General features: G+C 46.7%; 1 protein-coding gene and 1 long non-coding RNA gene across 2 annotated transcripts in view; one reads left to right on the forward strand and one right to left on the reverse strand.

Annotated features, from left to right (window-relative positions):
* The window catches only part of LOC120896866, a 130120-nt gene that overhangs the window by 98081 nt on the left and 11976 nt on the right, over window positions 1-20063 (forward strand). Inside the window, exon 6 of the long non-coding RNA XR_005738470.1 lies at window positions 11757-11822. This is a non-coding gene — a long non-coding RNA (uncharacterized LOC120896866). The remainder of the gene's footprint in view (window positions 1-11756; window positions 11823-20063) is intronic.
* Window positions 9866-11555, reverse strand: LOC120896864. Its single transcript, XM_040301366.1, has one exon. The coding sequence runs from the start codon at window positions 11445-11447 to the stop codon at window positions 9906-9908; it is 1542 nt and encodes a 513-aa protein (XP_040157300.1). The 5' UTR covers window positions 11448-11555; the 3' UTR covers window positions 9866-9905.

Genomic DNA, 20063 nt, shown 5'->3' on the forward strand with positions numbered 1-20063 from the left:
GCTCCCATGGCATCACAGAGATCGCATCACATTTCCTTGGAATTTGCAGCCGTTCTCACACGCAGTGGTAACCGTGTGGCTGCGTGTTCCACCGATTGGGCCTCACTGGTACGGCAATGCTAGGACGATGAAACTTAATGCACTCACACACACACACACATACACACGCAGAGATGTCAGTTTATGAGTTTTCATTCCCTTGCCGAGCGCACTGCTAGTGAGCTGCCGCAAACTGTCGGTGTCAAGTCATTTTGTGCTTCGAATCGCTGTTTTTCCTCCCCTTCCATACGGAAACATGTGCACTCTAAACTCCATTGTCGTCTCCAGTTGTTATTGCAGTTCGCTGCAAAGTACAAATGTGGTCCGCTCTCCCTTCGCCTGCAATCCAATATCACGCAGCACGCGTCTGTCCTGCCTAACGGTTGCGATATATTGCTCACAGGCACTGGCACGGCACTGCACTGTCTTTGTCGGCTTTCTGCTGATGCAGCTTCAGCAGCCGCGCCAAGTCAAACGTACCAAACATCTTGACCCCGGAAGGCTTCCGGGAGCGCGAGCGCACGTGCTTTATTGGTTATTCTTGAAAGGCATGGCTCAAGGATATTGCAACCCCAGGAAAGAAGGCCCAACCCTCGTGAAGGCTCGTGCATAATTTAATCAAGACACGCTTTCTCACAAAAAAACGGTGCAACGGAATGAAAGCAGCACGGAGGGAAAAAGGATGGAAAGCCTCGGATCTCGCGAAAACTAAATTATAGCCGTACACTGTGGAGTGGAGTGTATGTGTGTGTGTGTCTATCCGGCTGGATGCAGCACGTGTGTGTGTATGTGTGTGTGTGTTCATACACGGAAGATACCGATGATGGTTTTAATGACGGTGATAACGAGCGGTAGTGGTTCGTTTTAGTTAGATCGGAGCGAAGACGGTTCTTACGGTTTGGGGGCTGGAAGAAACTTTTGCTTCACCACCGTCAGACGTTTGTGAACATTCGTCCCAAAACCGCAAGGATGAGACACAAGACAGGTCAGACGCAGACGCTTCTCCGGCACTAGTCGCCGTCTTAAAAACTAAAAGTCGTAAACCGTGCACCAAGGGCGGTGGAAGACGATGTGTCCAGGGGCTTGCCGCCTCATCCTTTGCTACCAGATTTTAAGCACACTTTGATGCTCACGTTGTCAAATAGGAAAATAATGTTGGTGAAAGTTTTGCCGCCATCAACGCGCGACAGTCCCGGCCTTTTCACGGGACGTCTTTATGCTCAAATTAATCTCACACTCAACCCAAGCCTTGCTTTACGACATCAAATGATGGCTGTGTAATGTGAGAAAACGAAAATGCTTAAAAATCCTTTAAACCATCCGCACCGTAACCCATCCTTTAATAGCTTCTGGGCCAAAAATGCTTCCCATCATTGTTGCAAATCTGCAATAAAACCGGCCCATCATCGGTGGCTTAGAATGCTTCCCCGGCTAAAGGATGACCCTTAACGTTCAGTTATCGCTTCATTCCGAACGGGAAACCATTCACCGCCATCGCACTCATGCACCGTATTGGCTTGTTAAGCGTGCTTTTTTGTCCAAACCGACACCGGTGTGCGCTACAAAGACGAAACAACCCTCCGTAAAGTGAATATAATCATCGTTTAATGTTTTATAAAATTTATAGTTTGAAAATTATTGTTATGTTTGCTGGGGCTGGGCTGCTGTTTTCCTTTCCCTGCCACGACGCACGACGCCGTGCAAAAGATGTTCCCATATCGAATGTCTCGACGCCGGTCGGGTGTTAAGGACGCGTTAAGCATGAAAGTGTGAGCAGTTCTCGTTCAATTCCTATGCTCGCAACCTGCTCCAGCGCACGATACGCTCGATGAAATGGTTTAATTTGCCTTTTATGGAGCATCTTCTTTCTGCCAGTGGCACGAGCAGGAAGAGGACTTCCTTTTTTACGTCCTCAATCGTTGGGAGGTGTAAAAGCATGATTCGTGCATCCGGAGCCAAACCGTTCATTGCTTGAGCAGAAGCAGCAGCAGCAGCAGCAGTCGCTACGTCAACTTCAAAATTCAATCCATTCAAGCTCCACCTTTCCACCAGGCGGGTAGGGAGAAAAAAAACTCCCCCAAGCTACATCTTTACGAGAGCCAAAACAAAACAACCTTACCTCTTGGATCTACACCTTGGCTTGGGTTAGGTATTTCAGACGACTTTCAAATCCTCCCACAGCAAGGCAGGGAGCATGTTAGAAGAAAAGATATGAAAACCATATCATATTCCTTTGCCGGGTTCAGACTGGAGGTAGATGCTACCACTGCAACCGAGCATGGAAAGCGAGAAAGCGTTTACGGTTGTTGAATGTTTTACGAGCCAGGTGAAGGTAAGCGTGCAGGAGCATCATCAACAGCAGTGATCAGGCAGTGGGAAAGCATCGGTTCGTTTTAGAGAAACCGGTTATCACCCATCAGCATCATTGTTGGGTAGCAAATGATTGCTTCCTGATTGAATTTGCTCGCTGCCATTTGGAGCATCGGAGGGAGGGTTGTAAAAGAAATCTACCCATCAACATCAGGCGGAATGACGTATGGAAATGTTGTTTGAAAGGTGTTAAAAGGTAAGAGCAGTTATGAGCCTTGTTGTTGTTATTTGGCGTGAACCATTCATTGCCTGCTATTAGAGCCATAGCAAACGCAAAAAGACTAATGCGCCTACAGGTATGCAATCAGCACGACGTATGCAGGGTATTTAGGCCAGAGTAAAGAGCGCTCAGCAAACGGAAGTTGGCAAGAAACCTTAAGGAAGAGTTAAATTACCATTGTACCATTTAACAGTTTTGTACTTCCCTCTACATTTGCTCGAAGATCTTGCCCGTCCATTAATCTTTCGCTTCGAAGACGTAGAAAATGTATTTATAATTACTACCGCTCTGGTAGCTTCCCGTACTGGTAGCTAAGATTTGTTGTAGTATTTTCTTAGAAGGCGTGCCCCGATGATAGCTGCAGCAGAATGAATGTTTAATTCAGTTTATTCCCATGTCCGTGTTTGCACCCGTCGTCCTTTTATCTCCGTGTGCAAACGCACACATACCTACACATCTGTGAGAGATTCTGGATAAAAGATGTCACCTGAATTCATAAACAGTCCAGACAAGACCGTTCCTCGTTCTCTCTTTCTCGCATTGATACCCTGGCCCAACCCACCGCCACAGAAGTCCACAGCCATAGTCCACGAACAACCAATAAATTCATTCCGAATGCGGTTGTCACTGGCACATACGCAACATCCACACAAGACACGGTGGCTCCAGCTGTTGCAGGAAGCGGAAACCGGACATGGCACATTAGTAGCGACTCCGGAACGGGCATGCGGACTGTTGGACTGTGTCTGGAGCCACGACCGGCCGTGCAAAGCCCTTCGAAACGAACGACAGCATGACGATGAGGTTAATGTCGTCCGTCCGTGGCTCCGACGCACACACGTACCAACGTCAAATGACGTCCTTCCGGATTCGTACCGCAGAATGGGGAGAAGGAAGTTCAATTCCAGTTTATCTCTTCCAGCTATGCGCTATCTTGAAGGAAGAAAATAGCTCCAAGAGCGAATACAAGACAAGCACATACATAAAAAAAAAATACACTCACAGACAAACAATCCTTATCGGACTCGTCGCACGAGTGGCGAGTCAGTGAACAAAAGACTAGCAATTGAATTTTAGATCCCGGTACGACCGGGTCTCAAACGCATGTCGTGCGATGGACGTCAACCATTGTGGATCGTAAATGGTAAATGTGAAATGCTACCGCTGACCTCTGGCCAGCACCAGAGGTTGCGCAAGGGGTGACGCAAAGGCGTTGCCGCGTCGTCTTCAATATCTTCATTGTTTGCACGGATGCTTCCAGCTTCCTCTGATTTGCTGATGGGGCATAGAGCACTGCATGGCTGCAACATCGACGTGAACGGTGCAGGGAAGCAAACAACGGTAACCTTCTTTTTGTCCCATTGTAGGACCTGCCCCGGTTCCCAGGCATTCCAAGCATCTTCCGGACGAGTGCCGGTTTTGACTGCAATTCAAGCTTTACGGCAGCTCGGAGTCGGGGAGTCATCGTTCTGTTCCGTGCCCGAACGATCACTTTCAATCAGCTTCAGTGGTTTCAATTTCGATCCATCCTCTGCTGCATTCCGGCGGCAGGACATTGCAACACTCTGCCCGCCCGTCCAGAATTGCACGTGTCCGACTGTGGCATGGAGATTTTGTCAAGAAAGAAGAGCACAATGTTGTACGCAAATAAGCCTGGCCCGGGTTCTCTTTAAACATATGCCGGGAGTTTGTCGGTGTCTTCCATGCCGGCAATCAAATCGAATCATCGTCAGAATTTTAACGCATCTGTGTGGATTTGTCTGTGCAGTGAGACGAAGACACTGCTTGTAGCAGGCATGTGTGCACTGGCATCGGAATGCACTCCCAGTGCCGGTCTGTCACCGGTAGCGAATAGCACTGGACATTGTAGATTTTGTGCAGCGTACGTTGAAATTGTGTTCATCTATCTCGACAATACTCTCGAAGCTCGGAGGGACAATTTTCATGATTTTCATCGCCCCATTTAGGGCCGGCGGTGGTGGTCGACAATAGATAAACATTGAGGCAGCTTTAAATGGTAATGGTATTTGCATGGGAAATTCTATTAACTCTGTGCATCTCTTTAAATGGCAGGGGCTCTCGCTTATCTTTCCATTTCTTTGCACTTTGCACCGTAATCGATTGCACTCCGAGCAGCTGGCCTGCACTCCGAGACGCACTCAAGCGTGGAATGTAAATCGCTACTTCACCGCATATGAGCGTAACGCGTGCGCTCGGCATCGGCCCGAAGCGAGCACTTGCTCCGAATTGCTACCAACGTAGCAACAGCGTAATCCAATGAAATGCAAAGTACTTTCCGCCTGTCTTGACAGTTGAGTGTGGTATGTTCCGTACCGGCAGGCAACCGAAACATATTGCTATGTGTCAAGAAGCTGGGCAATAGACGTCAGACGACTGAGTAACTGATCCGGTGCAGCTACAACAAAGCCCTTGCGTTGGTGTTGCCAAGAGAATGATCAAACCCGCTAGTTAACGAAACTCTATAAAGCTTTCTAAACTGAAGGTGGTGATAAAAACTTACGATTGTCCACAACAACAGCTTGGACAGGGCACTGGGCAAATTTTAACACACAACAGTTTTGTCTTTGTTACCGTAACACACATCGGTTGCTCGATAAGATACATAAATTTTTAACCACAATTGAGAGCAATATACACTTGCATGTAGTCTGTGCATTGTTGTGTTGGATAGAAAAAAAGGCAAAAAAGGTAAGATGATCAGCTCGGTGCAGGCGTTATAAAAATTGAGACCCCCCCTCAAAATGCGTTGTAAAGCGCACAAACTGCACCTCGTTCGTTGCAGTAATAGTGTTGTCCTCTGTGCTGCCGATGTTCCCTTGGGACATAACCCATAACCGTTACCAAAAATCATCCACCAAAGGATGTTACACCCTTTCGCTTGATGACCGTCTGCACAAGAAAAAAGAGACCACCGTCATCGTGACGTTTCAAAGGGGAAAATAACCAACCAAAACCCTTCAACCCCCTTGAACGGGCCCGATGACCCGAGGCTGATGGACAAATGCCCTTGCACATGATACGATCCGTCGTAGAAACACATACCCAACGTCAGGTTTTTGCGGACGAACGAAGTCTGGAGCAGGGGTCAACTCCGGGTGGTGGTAAAATTTTACAGTGCAATAAAAAGATATGAATGCAACGTGCGTTCGGTCGTACGGTCCAGCGGCATGTGCGGTTGGCTGGCCGAACAAAGAAAATACGGATCACACTCCCCTTGCACAGTGTGATCCCTTTCGGGACAAGCGAAAAACGAACCAGCCCTCCCCCAAGGGCTAGAAAACCCCTATATTCGTAAAGATAAGAAAATCGAACGAGAATGCCTGCCGGGCCACAAATACAAAAAAAAGGAGCCGACAGTACGATGCCATTGCTTCTTCACCAGATGAGGCATAAAACGGGGCCATTTGCCGGTGGCGGTCAGTGTCGGAAGCGAAGTATGCAACGTGGATGTGTGCTCCCCGAGCTCATCTCCACCAAGAGCACCACCACCACCAAAGTATTAGGGCGATAAAGCTGTTTAGCCGAATCTTGTCCCTTCTCGAAACCTCAGCAGCGTGCGGTACTGCAGGCGGTATTAAATTTGCATTTACGGTGGTGCTGTGTTTCTATGCAGCCTGCCTACCGTCACACCGAGCGACCGTTTGTTGAGATTTGCAGGAATAATGGGCGTGAGGCGTAGCAAAGGATCTTCATCAATGGGCACAACAAACGAGCGGTTCGGTTAGGCTTTGTAATTAACAAACACAAATGAATCGTTTGGTTAAGTCGTTACTTTACTAAGACAATGGCTTCAAATGGAGTTACGGGCGTATGCTTTAATACTGAGCAGGCAAACTTCATATCACTTATGTTCCGGTTGATGCTTTAAAAGGCAGCTGATTTAACCGGCAGACGATGCAGACATTGATATTCAAATCGTTTCTTTCTGTTTTCATCCGCTGTTGTTAGTAGCTCCCGTATCCAGTATATCCCTTTCTTGTCGAAATGCACTAAAACTCCCACAAGATGAAAGATTAATGACGTGCGCTGGTGACTCCCGATCGTTAATTTAACTTTTCTGCAAATCATTTGATCAAAACTTCATCCCTCCAAAGCGCTTGCAAAAGGGAGAAACACACCAGGGACCAAGATGCAGTCCGGCTCCAGTGCAGACAACTGTGCATATCCGACACAATAGAAAGGTGCCGTGGCTTGTCATCCATCAAGGGAAAAGTCTTCGCCACAGCAGGGAAGTGAACCACATGCTGCAACACACACACACCCACATGCATACACAGAAGCGTGGTGTTTGTCTCGTTATTTATGTTGCACTACGTGGTGACGTGATTAATGGGTTGTGTTTTGCAAAACCTCGTCCCAAATCACCATACGCCGTCAGTACGTAGTAGAGTGGTGGGGGTTAGTGACCGATAACTTTTTGGCAGCTCTGGCACACCTTAGAGGTGTGGGAGAGTGTAGTGAAATTGAAAATGACCACACAGGCAATAACAGAGAACACTGTGAAGAAAAGAAGCGGTATGAACTCTCCACTGAGTGGATGCAATTTTCAACAAATGGCTTAATTGTATGTATCCCTATGTTGGCTGTTGCAGAGCTCCTGAATGTATGCAATTTGGATAATTGGTTTTAAACAGTGAAGAGCTAGATAATTGATGAAAGAATACAATCACTTGGGGGAAAGAGAAACTATTGTTAATTTGGCTACGCTCCATCAGGCTTCCTGAGCGCCTGAAGGTATACAGTGTGATGTTTACTATATAACGTCTAGTTTCGATGATACTCTAGTTACCATTTTGATAATCAATTCATTAAAACATACTGGATTTTGTAACACTTCAACTACTCTCTCAATACTCTAACATCATTCGAATCAATGTAAGTCTGTTGCTTTTACAATCAATGGGGCCCTTTCCGTTTTAAGTTCGCAGGTTGAAATTTCTGCCTGTCAGCTGTTTGCATTGTAAAGCAGTTTTCGAGCAGCTATCTATAATATAGATGAGTATAATATACAGGTGGGCTTATCCCAAGGTGTATGAGTTTAGAAGGCTAATTTTTACCGCTTCTGCTTATGAATGAAGATTTTAAGAGTGTTTTGAGTATTCGTCAAGCCTCCAGAAAGCTCGTTTGAGCAAAAGTTTTCACTCGTTCTGTTAAAAAGTGATGCTCAAAATTGGTTATAAAAAATGCTATGAGACCACCTGGACTACATACACTTTGATTCTATATTGCATCACCTGATCTCTTTAATGCACCTTGGGATAAAAATAAACAAACCCGTGTTTTCGAGCAGGTACTCGAATCTCATTCTAGCTTTGTGGCTAGAATAATCTAGACTGAAAATTGCAGACTGGTTTTTTGTGTGGTTTTTTATGGAGTGTTTACATGATTTTAGTCTCCAACTGTCAAACTCCATACAAAAAACTAACTAGAATCGTGAAGGACCCCAATATCTGATAAATGTCGATTGCGCCTAAATGGCTGCAATTTATGCATTCTTACTTACGATGATTTTTTCAGTGCAACCGCCGTTACAGGGAGGTGATGGTATCGAAACAAGCAGTAAATTCAACACATTATTTAGTCAGAAAATTAAAAAAAAAAAACAGAACAAACGTTCTGTCCATTAAAAACACACCGCAGATTAATCTTCATTTATTTAATTAAAAGTTTTATTTATCTCGCCGACATTATCATACCCTGGAAATGTAACCATAAAACGCCTGGCCAATAATTAATATAAAACGGAGTTTTTTTTACAACTTCACATAAACCACAAACAATCGAGAGCCATATTACTGCCATTACAAAATGCTTCATAACACTCATTAAAAAAGACTACGTTATGACAAATCTGTCGGGTGTTGTTGCAATAAATATGCACTAATCGTTTCATTGCTCGTAGGTTTGCCTATAATCCAATTCGACCAACTACATCAATTTACTGTGCGCATAACGATAATGGTACATAATTTAAACCGTATCAATAACAATTAACTGGTTAACCAACCATTACACCCACTGCATCCCGTCACTATTGCAATACGCTTTGACAGTATCAGAGCTGTTGATGGCATTGCCTGCATCCAATCACACCGCTCTACCTACGCGCAGGGCATGACAATCTGCCAAAGTTTATCGAGCCCATTGATTGTTGTCAATATTGATCAGGCTCAGACTCGGTCCGCTGAACCAGCGGGCCGAGAGATTCACACAATCGTTTTCCCTTTCTGTGTGTGCGCATGGGTCTGGGTTAATCTGCGGGGTATTTAACGTTCTTTTAATAACTCAATTCACCGAAAAGCTCCGTCACACATCACACACCAGTAAATCGATAGCGTGTGATACTGCAATAACACTACACCGAACTGACGAACGATGTGTTGTACGCGCGCCACACAAACCGCTTGCCGATGCATTAGTTTTCGATGCAGCTGCAGCACGTTCAATCTTCCAATCCACTCTCGGCAGCATCCCAGCTCAAGCCGACAGAGCAGCACCAAACCAGACGAGTGCTCATTAAATTTTGATTGTTTCCAATTTCAATTCATCAAGCACCGGCCACCGCGCGATGAATAAAATAGGTGCGGGAAATTAAATCGATTAAAACCTAGCTGCACAGGCACGGTGCAACGGTACGCAACGGTCGCACTCTGCCAGCGTGTGTCTGTTTTGCGGCGGTGAGCACGCGGCAGCGCGACAAAGTGCAACACAATCATTCTGCTGATGGGTAAGGTGTGTTTGGAGATGTATAGGGGAAAATTTGAGGAGGAAATATATCGGACAGGGAACAGGTCAGTCAATTCGAATTTATTTGCCCACGGCCAACGCAAACACCAACCGATCACCAACACCAACACCGCCACCGCTGCTGACACCAGTCGAGATGAAACACATTTCCGCGTGCTCACGGTACATTCCGAAGGGTTTGATGATGTGAAGAGAAGGAAGTGGGGGGTACAGTAAGGATGACGATTGACACTACCAACACAAGCGACCACAGCAGGACCACGCTGCCTCAACGTTGGCTGTGTCCTACCGGTCATTGGGAGGGGTTTAAAATTTTAATTAAGCACTATTGTGTATACGTTGTTTGTACGGACACGGACAGAGGACTGAGGAAAAGAGAGCGAGCACTCGTCGCTTGTTGGTGGTTTGAAATTAAACAAACTTGGGATGTGATACTAGTTTCTTCAGAAACACAAAAAAAACACTCTCTTCATTTTTAAGCTGCCGTAGCTCGCCATTCATTATGCTCCTAACTCAAACAGTTGGCAATCGAACTCCACAGGCGCTTCACTTCGGCAACCATCAAGTGACCGCTCGTCCGAACACACTGATGATGTCGTTCGGCACTGTAGCTCATCTCCTTCTGCAGTAGCGCCTGGAACGCGCTCAATTGTGCAGCGACCACGGCGTCACCCAGCACGCCCGAGAACCGCTCGGCACCCCGCAGACAAACGATGCGCTGGCGCTTCAACACATCCGACGAACCGGGCACCAGTCCGCCCATACACTGCTCGTAATTACTCGTCTCCGCGTCCAGCTGTGCCTGGGTGAGGGAAAGCGCACCACTCAAACCACCTCCAACGGTCTGCAGCGTTCGTGCCTCACCCTGGCCACAGGCCACGAGCGAACCGTAGATAAGCCGCGGTATCTTGTCGAACTCGTAGTTGTACCGGGCGTAGCAAATGTCCGCGCCCGGCACGGACGAGGTAACGGACAGCGCTAACCTCCAGGCCAGATCCGTGACGGCGGCAATGGTTCGATTCAGCACCAGCTCCGACTCGAAGCCTTCCAGCCGCACCTCGGTGCGGTTGACCAGCTCATCCAACGCCCCGGTGACGTTGGTGAGACGTTTGGCAAGCAGCGCACTCGCATTGCGTGCCACCAGCTGCATCTCCTCCAGATCGTCCAGAAAGAAGAGCTTCAACTTTCTTGCCGACCCGAGCACGGTTGCATTGAAATTGTTGCGAATCGTGCGGACGATGGTGTGCAGTCGTTGCTGTACTCCCGCGTAGACACTCCCGTTGACGGCGGTCAGTGTGCGGTTCAGGTCGCTCCACAGTCCATCCGTCACCGCGGCTAGTCGGCCGATGAAACCATCCATCATGCGGATGCGATTGACAACGGCGTTGATTTGTGGTACCGTGGCCTGCCCAATGTTGACGTAGTCGAGCAGTATGCCGTTCAGCCTGCGTATGGCGACGCGCGGATACCGCCCATCCACCTGTGCCTGGGTCGGTCGGGACAGCTCCTGCTCCTGGATGGCGACGATGGCCGGCTCGATCTCGTCCAGCGCACCGGTCAGGTTGGCCACATTACGCACCAGTTGGTCCAGCACGGTGCTAATGTTGTGCACACCGCCCGTACCGAGCAGCAGCACCGTCCCGTTGAGAGCCGACTGGTGCAGCTCGTGCAGCGCGATCGTACCATTGATGCTGCGGCGAATGCCGTCGAACACGGTCGTAATGTTGCCGGTGGAGAGGCGGGCCGCATTCGACAGGCCCTGGAAGATGGGACTGCCCGACTCGACCAGACTGTCCAGCACGACCCGCAGGCCCGTCGCCAGCCGGTAGAGCGTCGGGGTTTGCAGCCCGTACAGCGTCTCGGTGATCGATTGGAATTGGTCGAGCAGGTTCAGGACGCGGGCCGTGTTTTGTACCACATTACCGGACGAGTCGAGGCTACCGCTGGCGACGCCGGTCATGCGTGCCGGTACCGCAAAGTCGGGCAAGGTTGCACTGGGACGTGGAGCGACGGCCACCAGCACAGTGAGCAGGGCGAACCGATACTTCATGCTGTCTTGCACCGGGGCGTGGGGAGGTTCGATTGGATTGGAAGTTTATTTTCAAGCAGGAAGTCTGTTAGTGGGCACACACACTCACCGGCTAAACAACTGGATACACTGGATAGTGGGTAGGTTGGGTTTATATACGGAAAAGTTGTTGATTAGATCGCTGGGCGATGGGTTAGTAGTTAATAATTCATCACTGTTCGTCGCAGGCAGCCCATCTGTACCAATATTTCGCAACAAAATTGATTATTATCACCGGAAACAAGTGACACGGGCACACGAATGTAACAAGTCGTATCTCTTTATTTACAGATGATGAAATACACGATGAACAGTGAGGGTGAACGTGAGACGTCGTTATACAGTGGCTCAGTTAATGTAAGTGAAATTTCATTCCACTTTATGCTATTTGTTGACGAATAGAAGATGAACCAACAAGCCTTCTAAATATTAAAAAAATGAATAATAATACAACTTTAAATCATCAACTTAAAAAACAATCCATAAAAAAAACCTGTTCCATGTGTCATAAAAATTCTCCCTCATAAGAAACTACCAATCAAGCTCTATTCCTATTCATCCAATACTCTCTTCAATACACTCCAAAAGCCCATCTGAAGCGATTTGAAGCCATCTGTCTCGATGTCTCTCTCTGCCAAAGCAATTAGCATTGTGCCTTTGTTTGAACTGTTTAGTATGCAAACGCAAAAGCTACCGGCTGTCTCGAAACTCAAACCATTGCGCACGGGCAGCACAAGTTACGCAAATACGAGACTACAGCAAACACACTTTCATTTCCATTGCTTCCCAAATCTATCAGATGTATAATGCAAGCCAGCACCGTTACGTCAAACAAACTTTACAACGATACAGCGTCGTGCAGCACAGAGCAGAGAGCAGGAGAGTTGTACTAATAACAACAACAGGAGAAGGAAAAAAACACACGCAAACTACTTCACTTTTCAAAGAAATGTGGTACTGCCCTTGTAAAGCACCAGGCACCGTCGCGAGCATCAAACTTTTGACAGCTCAACATTCAATCTTAAGCGCACGGCGTACAACGTTGCTGCTTGCCGCACGCTCCAGCGTTCGGGGCACGGCATTCCAAGACAGAGAAATAAATTTACTTGTTTAATTAAAGTTTTAGTGTCAGTCTTGGTGGGGGAAAGCGGGAGAATCTGCGCCGCACTTCATCATAGCACTACATGCATGAACTTACCGACCGAAGTGAACACGCTGTGCAACGATGTCGCTGCTCTCGGTCGGTCGAAGAATGTTTGCCAGTTGGCCCAAATGCGCGGACGGAAGACGCTGGATGCGCTCGCAGCAGGGGGAAGAAAAGCTAAACGTTAAGAATTATTTATGGAAGCGGATTAAAAAGTTTCATGTCACTCGCTGGATTTTGCTGCTTTCCCAACCTGCTACTGATGGTGTGAAACGGTGGTTGTGCATTTACAAAGCAAAAAAACCGGGAGAAACAACGCTTCAATGTAGTGAAAGAAATCGATCGTGACAGTGTTTATGGCGTTGTTTTTGTCATACCCTTAAGCTTCACTGATTGATGGAAGTATTTTCCGGATGACAGAGCATCCTAAAGGCTTAATTGTGTTGGTTTCAATCAAAACGTTGTTGGAGACAATGCGCCATTTTTGTGAGTTTTATAAGCCACCAAGCGTCTCCACGGCCACATGGCCAAAAGAAAAAAACGCTGTTTTTTGTGTTAAGATAATTATTTAAAGTTGTAGATTTTGTGTTGTTTTAAAAATTTTGCTTATGATTTTGGATGTGTTCGACGAGACACGGATACGATTATTACGATGAAAATCTTTAAAAATATTATCCCACACCAATAATGGAGACGCCTTGTCCTTCTTAAAAAGGATCAGACACAGCAACAATCACTTGATATTCTATACATAAATATAATCATCTAACCACAATTTTATTTAATTTCATTTTAATATCAACCCCATGCACAAAAGCCACCAAGCCTAGTTCATTCGCTTCAAACCCTGGTCCAGAGGTCTACATTAGTAAATCAGTCTACAAAAATTGGTTACCCACGATCAAACAAACAGCCTACACCTTACCCACACACACACCCTGATACACATAAACACACACACATACTCAAATACAACCGACACCACACACCAGAACGGCAAGGGTGCAGTTGTGTGCGGCTGGGGTGTATGAATATTTACTTTATTTTGATTTAGTAATTTAGAACAAATTTGCATATTTTGTTTTCCGTATTTTGATATGATTATGATGTTTATGTGCAGCTGCCCAAGCCCAACACTCCAAGCAGCCCAATCAAACAGGCGGATGATGGGAATGGGGTCGGTTTGTTTGTGCATGAAAGGGGACAGAAGGGATCCGAAACATAATAGCCACTCCATTGAGCCACACACCGGTGAAGGAACCACAGCAAAACAGCAACCCACCCGAGTACAAGTGTGAACCGTCTAGCCATGTGTGGGTGTGTGATTGTTGGTGTACATTCTCCTGTTCAGGTGTTTATCGAAAGCAAACCTTTCTGTGGTTCCGTCTCTGCGGGGCCGCCGTGCGGGTTGCGACACACTTCCCACTGGTGGGTTGAGAATACATAATGAAAACCCACCCCTTTGCTTTCCCGCTCTGTGGCCGCACTCCGGTTGGCTCTTCTTAATATGCAACAACCACCAACGCCAACGCGTTCTGCACCATCAAAATTCGGCCCAAGGGTGCAGAGGGTGGGGGGCACAACACTCAGGCACCCCAAACCGGTCCGGAGCAATTGTTGATCTTTGATTAGAGTGTGCTATAAAATGACACTCGACTCCGCTTTGCCAAACCTTCCACCTTCCGAGCTGCTTTATTTATTTGCTGCTCTGTCCCCATGTCGGATATGAAACTGGCCACTCACAGACACGCACACACACACATAGAGACGTACGTGGCGTGCGGTCGTGAACGTGCCTCAAACATTTGCACATGCAAATAACCCATCCAAAGGGACACCTGATCATGCTCCGATCTGCCATCTCGAGCCTATTGCTAACGTTTCGGTTTCGGTCACGGACCCTCTCGGTGCTGACCGTAATTTATTAGTTTAGAATAGATAAATAATAGTGATTTGATTTAATTCCGCATCCATCCAGCAACGAGCTCCGGCGGCGGATTCTAAAAGGAGGAAAAGGGAAGACAAGCATAGGACGTCCCTTTTGCGGTTAGATTGAGTTTATATTGCACCGGAACGTTGGACGTGTAAAGTTTTCCAACGCTGCACAAACACAGTTCAGTTTTGAGGCAATTGTTGCAGTTCAGGTGAAACCATACAGTGTAACATTGTGCTTGGGAGTCTTGGGGGGACAAAAGAGACAAATTAAAAGTGGAATTGACTGAGCAAACACTTTAGTTGGGGTTTATTTTGCAATGTTTTTCAATAAAATATGAAAAATAAATACCAATCGTTAGCAAATCAGTTTCATCCGAGATGGGAACAAGAAACTTCCCAGCAAAAGCTTTCAGATTCCATGGAATCCATCGATGATCTTGTCCTTGCTAGTTCCGATGCCCTTTCCTCCACTCTAGAGCACATACAACCGGCAACTCCTGGACACTCGTTCTGGCAAAGGCAATAAATTACAAACTATTGCATCTTTTCCCACCCCCTTCCAAACCACTCGGTGCACCGTGCCCACGGAAATTATCTCTCCAATTGCTGCTCCAACCGCTGGCTCACTCACATCCTAACCACGGCCACAGAAATACATTAAATTCCATCAGCTCTGCTGCATAGAAGCGCACGACTGGCTCTGCAACGTGATTTGACAGTTGATCTGTCGCGGTAAACCAGTCAGTTGGCCGTTGGGTTTACCCAAATACCCCGGCTGCACTCACCCCCCCCCCCCCCCCGGTACAAACGGTGAGAAATTGAAGAGGGGGCACACACAGACACACACACACACCGTGCGACGGCAGCCCGTTGTTACGTGCGTATCACGCGCTCGCTTCCCCCAATGTTTGCTCGCCTAATCACGTTGCACGCCGCCTGAAATCAACCTCATTATGTAGGTTAACTTGAGCGAGCTTTTGCAGCGAGGAGCAGCATTCCCCCTAAAACTGAGCGGTTAGGTACGGGTGTTGGTGGCTGGTGATAAATGGAATTTGATGTAAAATCTTCGCCCTCCGCCGTGGCGGCTGTTTGGACGGGCAGCGCGTGCTTGAGCTGACCCATCCCGCGCCCGAAACGACCCAAAGGTTGCTCTCCAATGGAGGGGTGATTTATGAGTGCTATTTAATTAACTACCGATGTGACTCCAAAATGGACGCCCCTGTTTGGTGTGTGCGTGGAATGGGGGAGAGACGGAAAGAGACAGGCTTCATTACGGCTTGCCACACGTCGAGCGCGATCGACGGGCCGCTTCGCAAAAGGGAGTAACCTTCGCATGTTCCCTTTATCAATGCGATTTATGGTGACAGAAGATGGTATCGGTTTTGCGAATGTTTGCTCGCAAGTGGAGTGAGAGTTTTGTTGTGTGCCCATTCCTTTGTTAGCAGTAGTGCGGTGCGGATGTGGACAAATATCAAACGGCAGTCAGCGGCACGTGGAGCTGGTAATTTCAGGCTCATCATTTCACGCGACACAATGTACACAGCTACGTCTTTGTTGCAGTTTTGGCGAGGTAGAACAAATGGATGAATTGATTTGATTCATGATTTTAAGTGCATTGCATTGGATGGGCTTGTTGTGTTGTGCGTAAAGTAGATTTACATTACAGCAGATCATTGATCGACTGATAAGGGCTAGGGGGAACTTCAATAACAATTCATAAGGTTCAATGCTCACCTACTGCTTCAAGAGAAACGAGACACCGAGAGCATATTAAAATCAATACAAAATTCAATTTGCCTTATAAAGCAATGTCAGCTCCTTGTAGAAGCACTTTCTAACAGCGCCCAGATGGAGCAAAAATAAACCAGCCATTGGCAATTGCTACCATTCCCCACTTGGCGAGGCATTTTCCCACCCCACACAGCCATAAAAGCAACTGCAAAGCGCAACCCAGTGTGCAGTGGCACATTTAAACCAATTTAGAAACGATAAACATTGACTGCATTCGACTTCGTTCCTCGTTTTCTCGTTTTTCCTTCTTCTAAGGTTTCATTCCGATCATACCACGTGCATTTAAGTGGTTTTCAACGGCACAAGTAAGGACAAAAAAGGACGAAAAATCAGTAAAGGAAATTCAAGACACATAAAATCGGGCTGGGAACAAAAAAAAAGACCCCTCACCACTACCCGTAAGATCCAAGAGCAAGAATGTTGTACACTGAGCACAAGTGCTGACCCCCCTCGAAAGGACAGCACAAAAAATAGAGAAACGCCCGGTGAAAGATCAAATGGCGCCTCCTCTCCCCTGGTTTTCCACCCACTTGGTGTTGGGTAGCTAAACGAACGACACGACCCGAAGGAAGCTTTTCGTATACAGTTTCCGCTACTTTTTCACTTCATTCTCTGCTTTCCTTCCTTGTGCTTTTTTTTCTTCCCACCTTCCAGTGGTACCGACGTTTTAATGATTGGTCAAATCGTTTATACAAACTAACCACTATGTTTTGCTGCCCGCTTTCGGGAGCAACCGTCTCCCCGCACACACGTCGCCCGCCCCTAAAGCAAAGGCGACAAAGTACACAGGTGAGATAAAAATCAGAAGGTGAAAGATATAAATTACTGTTGGTCACGTTATTAAACACTTTGCCACTGGGCGGCTACAAACGGTTTCCGTGCAAATGAAAGAAGAGGAAGGTGGATGAGAAGGGAGGGAATTTGAACGTGTTCATACACACAACACTTGGCTGGCTGCACGTGGCGCCGGTCGGTGGGAAAGCAAGCGACTAGCGAGCACGACAAAATGCGCTCGCGCCCGGCTACGCGCCACTGCTGGTCGAACTAATTCGTCGGGTATTAGCTGAATGGTTTGTTGGTTTATTTTTTTTCTCCTCCCTGTCATGGGTCAATGGGGTACGTTTTTTTCCACGGCACAAGCTGAAAAAAGATCAGCCAGGGGAAAGGAAAATCGTTCAATGGAGGAATGGAGAAGCAATAAGCCGTGTAAAGCATGCATTTACCCACTTTCTCACCTTTATACAAACGATAGCAAGGGATTAAATGCTGATCTTTAATTAGTGGGGCTCACTGGCAGCGATTCAAATCGTTTATTTTATGTGCCAATGGACTGTTTGATTTTTCCATCGATTTATTCGTTTTCTGTTTCTTAGTTTTAAATCTGTAGTTACTTTCACGCAAAGGGGTTCAATTCAACGAGATGCTAGTCTAAAAGTATGCAATATGCGATATGAAGCAGCCTTAAGTCACATATTGCATACTTTTAGGATGATATCTCGTTGAATCGTACGTTGCTAGTGACTGAAGTGAATTAACCCTTCAAACATTTCTGAGAATTTATATTTTTCTCCTCTATAAAGTAAAAGTAAACTACTTTCCGCAGCAACCTCAAAGCTACTGCTGTGTAACTACAACATGTATCATTGTAACTATTTTCTTGTTTAAAAAACCCATCGCCATCAATTAACAGAAAGAATTCCAAACTTTCGTCTAGCATATTTACAACAGCACCACTCACGAAGAAACACCGTAACTGGTCAATGGAAAAAACAAAAAGAATCTCATTTCTTTGCTACGATGTTGCAACGTAATTGAAAGGTTACAGTGTCCCTTTCCAACCGTAAGATGAAGCGGCATTGTTTTTCTTTTCCCTGTTTACACTTCCACTGGACCGCGTGCCGTCCATGTCCAGCTACCGATGTAGTTGTTCATTTTTATCCATCTGTTTAATTAAATTTATTCGATGTAGATAGTCACCGCCCTCGTCGTCGCCTGTGTTTTGTTTTGCAGTAGTTAGCATAGCGCCTGAGCACAGTGTAGCTGTGTTACTATGTTGCAACGCACGATCCATGCGCCATGGGAGAAGGTGCAAGCTTCCAACAACAACAACTAAAAATAATAAAAACACACCAACCCGTTTGCTTTCCCCCTAACTCCACAACACCACCGGCCCAAGAAACGTTTAGCATTTTCGGACCGACAACCGGACATTCGAGTCCGGCATTCATTAAACCCCAGAAATGAATAAATCATTCCATTCGCGCTGAGCGAATATTTGCGTTACGTTTGTGCGCTTGCCGCTTCGGTTACGTGTCATCAGCAAGCTGCAATGGATTTCGCACAAACGGCATCTGCCCGTTCTGCCCCGGCAAAGGGAAAGCCAGCCACAAGCCACGAACTACCGACTCGCGTGGTTGAGCGTTCCGTTTCCTTTTTTTTGTGCAAATTCCATCGCGTGTGCGGACAAGATTGCCGTAGCCGATTGCAATTTGCATCGTTTGTGTTTACTGGCCAGCGGCCGGTAGAAGGATGCGCCTTTGGAGTCTGTTCCTTTTTCTTTCGTCTGGCGGGTGCTGCAACAAGACAAATAAAATCCCATCACGAAATGGTAGAGATACGGGTGATTAATTTGCAAGAAAAATACAAATATTCTGGTGTTTCTTCTGGGCCTGGAGGGCAACTTTCACACCAGCAAGTTACATTGTAACATTCAGTATTTCCAATTGCTTGCAGGAAATACACTCAATGCTTACAAATCGTAGCCTATGGATAAAAACACGATTATTGTATCCAAATATGCCCTAAACGTCTATTAAGTCTCATCAATTAAATCATTTCCATCTCCATTCACCAACATCCTCCTTTTCTCTTTTCAACGATTTTAATCAATCTAAACGCTCTCAGTAATCCATAAGAAAACGGTTTCAATTAAGAGATCATCTACTTAACAGCATTAAACCTCTCCAATCGATTCACACTTTACTGCCGCGCTGATGAAGGGCCGGCAGCAACTCACACTGAGCCCATACAACTCGTAATCATGCAAAAAAGATAATCCACCAGTCAAAGCGTCAACCACTCAATGCGTGCTCGTCATCGGCACGGTCCAGTTTTGCCGACCCCCTTTGGCTTGGAGCAGAAATTTATGGTTAGGCATTCAATATTCGCCTTCAATCATGCATCTAATGGGGCCTTTGGCAAATCCACTTTATTACAGCCCTGCTCTTAGGTGCGCTTTCCCTCTCCCCATTCGACGGAAGCGGGTAATGAATAGCAATGGACAAGCTTAACACACACACACATATGGCCACTGACACACACGCAATGTATTACACACCAAGCATTGACGGCTAGTGATAGGCGTCTTTGCAAAGATCGCCATCAACCGACGGCTCCGTGCAGCTAATGAATGTTGAACGTGTTTGAGCGGCAACGCGTCCTCCCAGCAACGTTACGTTATTCATTTCATCCCCGTACCCGGTGGTGGATTTTCCCAAGCCATAGTAGGAGGATTTTTTCCTCGCTTTCCGATCACCATATCCCATTGATGTGCGATGTGGAGTAGGGACGGATGAAAGAACGAATCTCATCCAAATCGAAACGCTTGTTAACTTCGTGCCTTTTTCTGCTGCGGGCAGAGTCGTCTGTGTTGGCTCTCCTTCCGAAACGGTCTGCTGGGACCTGCTGCTCTTTCCCCCCGACGGGGGAATAAAGTAGGCCCGAGTGGT

The sequence above is a fragment of the Anopheles arabiensis genome, chromosome 2, assembly GCF_016920715.1.
Source record: "Anopheles arabiensis isolate DONGOLA chromosome 2, AaraD3, whole genome shotgun sequence".
Taxonomy (NCBI): Eukaryota; Metazoa; Arthropoda; class Insecta; order Diptera; family Culicidae; genus Anopheles; species Anopheles arabiensis.